Source organism: Guillardia theta, assembly GCF_000315625.1.
Source record: "Guillardia theta CCMP2712 unplaced genomic scaffold GUITHscaffold_68, whole genome shotgun sequence".
NCBI classification, from domain to species: Eukaryota; class Cryptophyceae; order Pyrenomonadales; family Geminigeraceae; genus Guillardia; species Guillardia theta.
This window is the reverse complement of record NW_005434606.1, coordinates 458,052-467,170: the sequence shown is the minus strand read 5'-3', so window position 1 is coordinate 467,170 and position 9,119 is coordinate 458,052. Positions and strand designations below refer to the sequence as shown.

Below are 9,119 nucleotides of genomic sequence, written 5' to 3'. Positions count from 1 at the left end.
CCCCCCCCCCCCTCCCCCCGTTCCAACCATCCCCTCTTCCCCTCCTTCCCCCCCTCCTCCTCCTCCCCCCACCTTCCCCTCTCCCCTCCATCTCTTTCCCTCTCGTCACATACCTCGCCAGCTCCATCTTCGCTCCTCGGCTCTCTGCCTCCTTCAGCCTCCCCTGCAGCCCTCCAGCTCACTCCCGATCCTCCACCACCTCCTCAACTCACCGCCAGCTCAAGCTTCTCTGCCAGCAGGGACAGCACCTGCTCCTCGTGCCGTTGCGCTTCCGAGAGCCCCTCCATCCCCTTCCTTGCCAGCTTCTTCCTCTCCTCCTCCATCCCTTCCAGCACTCCGCGGTACCGCAACTTGGTCTTCTCAAGCTCCTCCAACCTCTCCTGCAGCTGCTGGATGAGGAGGTTGTGCTCGGAGAGCAGGACGTCCTTCCTTGCCAGCTCCTCAGTCAGCTGCTTCTCGTTCTCCATGAGCGTCTCCTCCATCTCTTCTGCCACCAGCTTGTACTCCTCCAGCGTCTCGACCTCCTTCCTCGTCCTCCTCACCGTCTCCTCCAGCTCCAGGCATCTTCCCGTCAGCTCGCTCACCATCTTCGCTGCTGAGTCGTTCGAGTCCACCTGCTCAAGGAGGTCGACCTTCTCCTCTTCCAGCTCCTGCACCCTCCCCCTCAGCGCCTCCAGCTCCTCCGCCACTCCCCTCAGCCTCTCCACTTCCTCCCTCTGTTCCTCCAGCGCACACTCGGAGGAGACTTTCATCCTGTTCAGCTGGTGCAGGGCTGCAGAGAGCTGCTTGACTTGCGACCTCAGCTCTTCCTCCCCTCCTCCGACCTCCTCCATGCTCAGCTCGCCCAGCTCCTTGTCCGCTCTCAAGTTCTCCTCTTCCTCCTTCGCTATCTCCAGGTCTAGCCTCGCCATCTCCAGCGCCTCCTCCGTCTCCTGCAGCTTCCTTCGAAGCTCTCCCATCTCCTCCTCGGCGTCCTTCCTCGCTGCTTCCATCTGCTTTACCTCCTCCTCCTTCCTCCTCAGCACTTCCATCTGAGGGCACAGGACCGTAGCCTCCTCCTTGAGCTGCACCACCTCCTTCTCCAGCGCCTCCATGCTCTTCTTCAGCTCGTTCCTCTCTGCCTGCAACGATCGAAGCCTCTCCTCCTCCTTCTTCTCGCCCTGAGAGGACAGCGCCCGCAGCTCACCCTCCTTCCCCTCCAGCTCCTCCCTCAGCGAGCGGATCTCCTGCTTCATCTGCTCCATCTCCTTCCTCATCTTGGGCACGTTTACCAGCAGAACTTCGTCGACCTGCTGCCTCGTTGTCTCCATCATCCCCTCGACCATGTTAGAGAGATGAAAGATAGCGTCGACTTGCGCTGCAGCGACTGCATCGCTCTCCTTCTCCTCTTGGCATCTCTCATCCTGCACCTTGATCTTCTCTTCCAACAGCCTCTGCTCCTCCCTGGCATTTTGAAGTTCGTCTTCGAACACTCTCCTCTCCTCCTCCCACTGTCTCAGGCTCTCCCCGACGGCCTTATCCTCCTCTCTCCCGCCGCTCTCGCTCTTCTCGCTCTCCAACAGTTTCTCCTGCTCGCACGAGTGAGGACAGGACGGATCAAACAAGTGCTTTAGACCTGACTGAGAGAGAACAAGCACCTCTCTGTAGCCTCCACGCAGACCAAGAGCTTCGCTATCTCCTCCTTCACCTCCTCCTCCTCCTTCGAGCGATCGATCCTACTTCCAGCTCCAGCAGCAGCGGAAGCCCCCTCCTCACTGTTCCCAACTTTTCCTTCCTTGTCCTCCTCGACCTCTTGCGAGCTCACCATGGCTTGAAGTTCCTCAACTTGTCTTGTGCGCTGGAGGAGATCGGCTTCGAGCTTGTCGGCCAGCTCCTTGCTCGACCTCACTCTCTTCTGTAAGGACGATCGCTCCTCCATGGCCCGCACAGCCTCCTCCTCCATCTCCTTGATCATTGACCGGGCCTGAGCCAGTTCCTGACGAAGCTTCTCGTTCTCCTCATTGCTGCCTGCCTCGCTTCCTTTCCCCTGCAGCCTCTCCAGCTCCTGCGTCAGCTCGTTGATCGTCTTCTGCTTGCTCCTGGACGCCTCCGTCTCTGTCTCGGCGATCTCCAGCGCTTCTCTCAGCTCCTCCTCCACCTCCGCACACTGACGTTTCATGTTCTCCAGCTCGAGGAACGACTGAGTTGCCTCAAGCTCCAGGTCGCGCGTCGTCTGCGATGATGGCGGATCAGACAAGGCCAAGCAAAGTCAAACTAGAGCAAGCGAAAGGATATGGTGGAGATGCAGGAGGGAGGAGGAGGGAGAAGGAAGAGGAGGGAGGGGAAGGGAGGAGTGATGATAGATGAGCAGGAGAACGAGGAGTAGGGGAGCAGACCTTTCCATACTCTTGGCTCATCTCCTTGACAGCCAGGAGCATGTTCTCCGTCAGATAGAGCATGTCATCCTTCAGCGGCTTGGAGGAGGCTGGCGCTGCTGTCGATGCTGCGGCCGCCGTCCTCTTGGCAGGCAACCCTGTCACTGAGGAGGCTGAGGCGCTCAGGCCAGCCGAGCTGGAGAGGCTGCTGGAGGAAGACTTGACACTCAATTGAGACCTTGAAAAGCAGCAGGTGAGTTTCGTCAGCACCCGAGAGCCTCTCGCTACTTGGACAGCGACGAAGCGCCGGCGATGGAAGTCCTCGGCGAAGGCTTCGGGATTGAGCTCTTGCTCAAGTCAGACGCTCGCGATGCTGCCACTCGACTCGCGGTGATAGGCGTCACCGTGCTGTCATCTACACGAGAAGATGTCAGCGGTGGTGTCGCCATGCCGACCAACAACCTCGGGAGCGCGCGGAGCTGGCTAGGGTGGATTTTGAGGCGACGGAGGACGGGCCTCGAGCGGAGGTAGGTATTCTTGATGGCGGTGGTTCCTTTCCTTCTTCTCGCACCCGAGCTGCTGACGTCTTTGTCTCGGCACCTGCTTCTGACTTCCGCAGTGCAGTAGGCGGAGGGATCCGTTTACTATCAGCTTCCTTCTTCAGAGCAAGGGGTGGGACCAACTTCTTCTCTGCTCCTGCTCCTGCTCCTGCTTCTGGCTTCGATAGTAATCGTGATCCTCCTCCTTTCTCTCCTCCTCCTCCTCCTCCTCCTCCTCCTCCTCCTCCCGCTTCTCCTGCGCGCCCCTCCTCCCCTGCTCCCCCCGCCATGGCTTCAGCGCAGGACCGAGCCAGCCTCAGTCATTTGGTAGGCTCGCCCACCGGGGTTGACGGCCCGGCCAAGCATCGGCGCCCACCGGGCTGCCGCCGTCGGGCCCGGGCGGCGGCCGGCCCCCACTGGGCCGGGGGCCGCGACAGTGAGCCTCCGAACTTCGGCCCGCCGGGCCTCGGTGGTCACTAACAGTGACACTGAGTGGCGAATTGACTCAAACTCTCAGTTATACTCTAGCACTGAGTCAGCTGATCCATTCACTGGAGTTTCATTCGGATGTTGAACATTCGGTGCCTTTAATTTTAAAACCTTGGGGAGCGAATTTCGTCGTTCTAATTAAACCTACAAGTACCGGTGACCTTGATGGAGTTGCCGCCACTCGGAGCTGCTGCTGCTGCTGCTGCTGCTGCTGCTGCTCCCCGGGCCCGCCGCCGCCAGCCTATCAAGGTGAGCAGCCCCCAGCTGTATAGAGGAGCCTGTGCATGTCAAGTACGAGCCGATCCCACTCGTACAGCAGGCAGCAGGACAGCTGGGAAGTCATCGGTCAGCAGGCGAGACAAGGTAGGGAGAGCTCTGACCGAGACAGCCTTGCAGTCGTTGTAGCTCGTGCTGTTGAGCAGCGAGTTGAGCTGGAAGCTGATCAGAAGGAGGCGGCGAGGAGGAGAGGGAAAGGAAACCTGCCCCAGCAGCGACTCATCTGCCTGCAAGGCCTGAGAAGCGTCGGCAGAGTATCTCTCCATGACGCCTGCCGGTGACCCCGGGTAAATGATACGGTGACAGCAGAGGAGGAGGAGGAGGAGGAGGAGGAGGAGGAGGAGGTGGTGGTGGTGGTGGTGGTGGTGGTGGTGGAGGAAGAGGCGTTGGATGAGGATGAGGAGGAGGAGGAGGAGGCGGAGGAGGAGAAGGACAGAGGAGGACGAGGACAGAGGAGGACGCACCGAAGACGGAGGCCTGGTCGAACTGACTCGGGTTGGTGTTTATGAGCTTCTTCACCGCCTTCCAGTCTCTTGCTCCCTCCCCCTGACCCGACGGGACCCCCCCCGTGATCACGAAGAAAACCTCCCACGTCACCTGCAGCTGGAGGGCACGTGAGCTCTCCTCCCCCTCCCCAGCTGGACCCTAGCACCTCTCGAGGAGCCTGAGTCTGCGCTCTCAGGTCGCCGACCTCGCGCTTGAGGTGGGTCCTGAACTCTCCCTCGATGTGCATCTGAAGAAGAGCTGAGGAGGAGGAGGAGGAGGAGCAGACAAGAGGAGGAGGGGAAAGGAGACAAGAGATTGGAATACGAAGAGGATGGTGGAGGAGGAGGGTGGAGCAAGGAGAGACGTCACCTTGCGACGAGCGGCGAGGATGAGAAGCTCGTTGGAGCTGAGGTTGCCGTAGCTGTTGAGCATGAGCGACTCCCACTGGGAGAGAGAAGCAGCTGAAGGGCAGGCCTACGGGGAGACTCGTGAGGGTGCAGGAGGAGAGATGAACGAGGAGAGGATGAGAAAAGAGAAAAGCAAGATGGAAGGGAATGAGAAGTTGATGGGGAGCCGGGAGGGGGAGGAAAACGGGGAGAGGAATGGGAAGGGAGAGGGGAAGGAGGAGGAGGAAAGAGGAGGAGTAGGGGAAGGAGGAGGATGGGTGGGGGTGGGAGGGGAAGGAGGAAGGAGGAAGGAGGATGAGAACTTTGACCTCGTCATCAGGATCAGATTTTCGTTTCGGCGTGAAAGAAGGTCGTTGCGGGCTTGCGAGAACCTTGGGGGGCGTCAAGCAGAAGTAGAGAGAGAGAGGAAGAGGAAGGGGAGGAAGGGGAGGTACAGAAAAGAGAGCAGGGGTGAGGAACGATGAGAAGTAGGGGTAGAGGAGCCCGAAAGAAGGATAGGATCAGGGGAAAAGGAGGAGAGGAAGAGAGGAGAGGACAGGAGAGGAGCGATGAGGAGGAAGAGAGGGGAGGAGAGGGGAGGAGAGGAGAGGAGAGGAGAGGAGAGGAGGAAAGAAGAGAGCAGGGAGGTCAACGAAGGTAGCTAGACCTCAGCTTTGAAGAGGAGGGCCTCGTGCTGCAGGCCGTTCATGGTCTGTTCGTTCTTCTTGAGCTCCTCCATCAGTTCCTCGTTCCTCCTCTGAAGCTTCTCCAGCTCCTCGAAGTCTCTCTCCCTCAGCGCGTTTGCCGTCGCCAGATCCGTCTGCGCCCTCTTGCTCTTCCCCTTCAACTCCTCCATCTCCTCGTCCGCCTGCTTCAGCGAAGCTCTAAGGGCCGCAAGGATCGCCTCGTGCTGCTTCGCCTGCTGCTCCAGCATGACGTTGAGGTGAAGCACGTGCTGGGCCTCCTGCACTTTCTCCTTCCTCAGCGACGTGATCTCTTCCTCCATCTCGCGGCACTCCCTGCGCATGTTCACCAGCTCCTCCGTCAACGCGTCCATGGCCTCGTTCGCCTGCGCCGCCTCTGCTGCCCTCGCAGAGTTCACGTCCTCCAACGTCGCCTGGGTTGACCTCTCGTTAACCGTTGGGCATTCTCCTCCTGGTCTTTCCTCCTCCCTTTTCTTCCCTCAATCCTCCCCTACACCCACCCCCCCCTCCTCGTCCTCGTCCTCGTCCTCCCTCCTCCTCTTCCTCCTCCACCACCACCACCACCACGTCCTCGTCCTCGTCCTCCCTCCTCGTGCTCGTGCTCGTCCTCCACCACCACCACGTCCTCGTCCTCGTCATCTTCCTCTCTCCCCCTCGTCCTCGTCCTCCCCTCTTCCTCCTCCCCACTGACCTCAATCTCCGCCTTCTGGGAAGCGAGGTGCGCCATCTCACTCTCGAGGCTCTGGAACATTTCGTTCGTCTCCTCGAAGTAGTTGGACGAGACGTCGGCAATCCTCCTGACCTCCTCCGCGGCTCCTCCCAGCTCCCCCTCCAGCTCCTGGCAGGAGGAGATGGCAACCTGCGGCAAGGTAAGGAGCAACCCTCTCCTCCTCCTCCTCCTCCGGCTCTACGTGCATCCGCTGCCTCAGCTCTTCGATGCAGGAGTTCGCCGACTGCTGCTGGGCCGCCAGCTCGTCACATCGGTCGGTCAGGCTGTCGATGCAGCGGCTGTCCTGCTCCTTCTCGGTCTGGTAGATGACGAGAGTCTCCTGGAGAGAGGCACACGCTCGATTCTTGAAGGGAAGAGGAGGAGAAGCAAGGGAGAGGAAGCGAGCAGGAGGAAAGAAGGAAGGGTGCAGGTGTGGGGGCGGGTGCGGGGCAGGGAGAAGAAAGGAGAGGAAGGGAGAGGGAAAACAGCATGTCAATCAGGTAGTCAGGGTAGAGGGACGGCAAACTTTCTTACCATCCCATCCATCGCGCTCTCGTGCTCGTCCAACTTCAACTTGACTCTCCTGCTAAGTTCCAAGAGCTTCTCCTCGCAGCCAGCCAGCTCCAACTCCAGCTGAGTGTTTCGAGCGTCCACCTCCCTCACCCCCTCCTCCAGCATCCTCTCTGCTGCCTCCTTCCTTCCAGTCTGCCGGGCCCTCTCTTCCTCTGCACTCTTCAGCTCCATCCTCAGACCGTCTACCTCTCCCTGCAGCCTCTCTCTGCTCCGCTCAAGCTCTTCGATCTTCGACTGCAGCCGCCTCTCCTCCTCCCCCGCCCGTTGCGCGACGTCTTTCACCTCCTCGCCCTGACGGGAACGAGCAGGGAGGGCAAAGTCAGCGAATGGCACAGCACAACACGCGCATTTTGACGAGTTGGGACGAAAGTTACAGCACTGATTTCAAATGCACAGTGGAAAAAATCACCTTGTGCCTTAACTTCGCCTCCAGGGCCTGGCATGTCTCCCTCACGCTCATCAAGTCGTCGGACAGGCTCTGCAGCCTCGCCGCCTCCTCGCTCAACCTCTCCGCGTGCTTCCTCTCCGTCCTCCTGGCCTCCTCAGCAGACCTGGAGCAGGAGCACGCCATCAGCGCAACTAGCGGAGGAGCATGCGGAGGGGAGGAAGGAGGACTACCTGGCCTTAATGTCCTCCACGTCCTTGTGCAGTCTGTCAACCTGCCCTCGAGCTTCTTCGAGCTCTTGCCGGCATACCTGCAGCTGCTCCTTCACCTCCTGGTTCTCCTCCTCTGACTTGCCCCAGCGCTTGAGGTAGTCGAAGATGACCTCGTCCTTCTCCCGGATCGTCTCGTTCAGCTCCACACACCTTTGCCGCATCTTCTCTGCCTCGCCCCTTTGGATCTCCAGGTCCTCTCGCATCTCCTCCATCCTCGCCGTCATCACCAATCGCTCCCTCTCAATCCCGCACGCCAGCCTCTCTCCCTCCCGCTGCAGCTCCCGCAGTCGTTCCCTGGTCACCCTGTGCTCCTTCACCGCCACCGTCGTCGAGTCCGCGAGCTTCTGGACTCCAGTCTCAACCAGCGAAGCAAGGTGATCCACCGCCCTGACTTGCGACTGCACCCTCCAGCTGTGGTCGAGCAGCATCTGATTCTTCTTCACAGTGTCAGTGAGCATCCTTGTTTCAGCGTAGCACTGGTCCACCTCGACCTGGAACAAGTTTTGGACCTGCCCGCACTGTCACCATCCTAGCCCCCCCCTCCCAACCTCGCCACGTCTCACCGCTTTCACCTCGGACCTGAGCTCCTGCAGTTGAACGCCAGTCCTCGCGTTCCTGTCCCTCGACTCCTCCAGCCGTTTGTTGAGGGCAACATTCTTCTCTGCGCTCTGTCTGAACATTTCAAAGAGGAACGATAGGTCGTCGACCACGTTCCTCCCCGCCACTTTCCTCATCCCGAACCACTTGAGCTGCTCGTCGACTCCTCGTTTCACGTCCTGCAGCCTCCCCTCCGCCTCGTCCGCCCTCCCCCTCGCCGACTGGATCGTATCCAGAGCAACCTTAGCGTCTCTCTCTCTCAGCTGCTCCAGCTCTTGCACCCTCGCTCGCGCCTCCTCCAACTTCCGCAGACGTCAGTCACGACAACCTCAGCAGCAGCTCACCTGATACTCCTTGTCGAGCTCGTCGCTGTGCGACTTCTCTAGCGCGTTCCTGACCTTGGACTGCATGCTCTGACATTCATCCCTTGCCGACTCCAGCTCCACGTGGAGCTTCGCAACCTGCTCTAGAGCATCCTGGTACCTGACCCTCATTTCGTTGTACTCCTTGAACAGCCTCGTCTTGTCCGGGATCAGCGCAGTCAACGCAAACATGTCGCTGACCCCTCGATCGTCCTCTCCTTCCTCGCCAGCTCTGCCAGGGACGAGCGGGAGGTGGAGCTCAGATCTTTCTTCAGCAGGCGGATCACCCGGTGGCAGTCGTCCAGGCTCTCAGGAAGCGTCTCCGACTCCAGGAGGTCGAAGTAGGCAGACTCTGACGTCACCGTCCTGGCAGGAGGGGGACCACTAGAGCTGTTCACCCCCTTGACTGTCGACTCGGCCACACTGCTGCTCATGCTCCCCCTTGGCATCTCGTTCCCTGTTGCGCCCCTGCTGCGCTCCCAGGGTCGATCCTTCCCCAGCTCCTTCTCCAGCTGCTCCAGGACAGACATGGGCCGGTTGACCCTCCCCCTGGGCGAAGCCAGAAGAGAGCCGGTTGGGTCAACATCCCTCGTTGAGCTGCGGGCGATGCTCCCTACCGACCCCACGGAATGATTTAGAGCATCGTGCCTGTAGCTGGACCTGGACGAGCTGCTGGACATGGGCACCCGGTCTGTCGTAGGCTCCTTCAGAACATCTGGAAGGCAACCGGCGTTAATGGTTTTGATATTGTAGTAGTAGTAGCAGTGAGAGTTGTTGTTGTTGTTGTTGATGATGATGATGATGTTGTTGTTGATGTTGTTGTTGATGATGTTGATGTAGTTGATGATGATGATGATGTTGTTGTTGTTGGTGGTGGTGGTGGTGGTGGTGGTGGTGACGAAGTCAATTATGATTATTATTATGATGATGACGATGACGATGATTACGATGATTACGATGACAATGATGATGATGATGATGATGATA

At 59.5% G+C, this 9,119-nt stretch overlaps 1 protein-coding gene across 1 annotated transcript; it reads right to left on the bottom strand.

The window, feature by feature from the left end:
• Nucleotides 1-1,370: 1,370 nt before the first annotated feature.
• On the bottom strand, nt 1,371-5,961 carry GUITHDRAFT_75640 (hypothetical protein; the record flags this gene model as incomplete). Its single annotated transcript, XM_005827311.1, has 3 exons — nt 1,371-1,551; nt 3,034-3,149; nt 5,857-5,961. Coding segments are annotated over 3 exons (402 nt in total), but the record flags the coding sequence as incomplete, so codon positions are not given.
• Nucleotides 5,962-9,119: the final 3,158 nt, after the last annotated feature.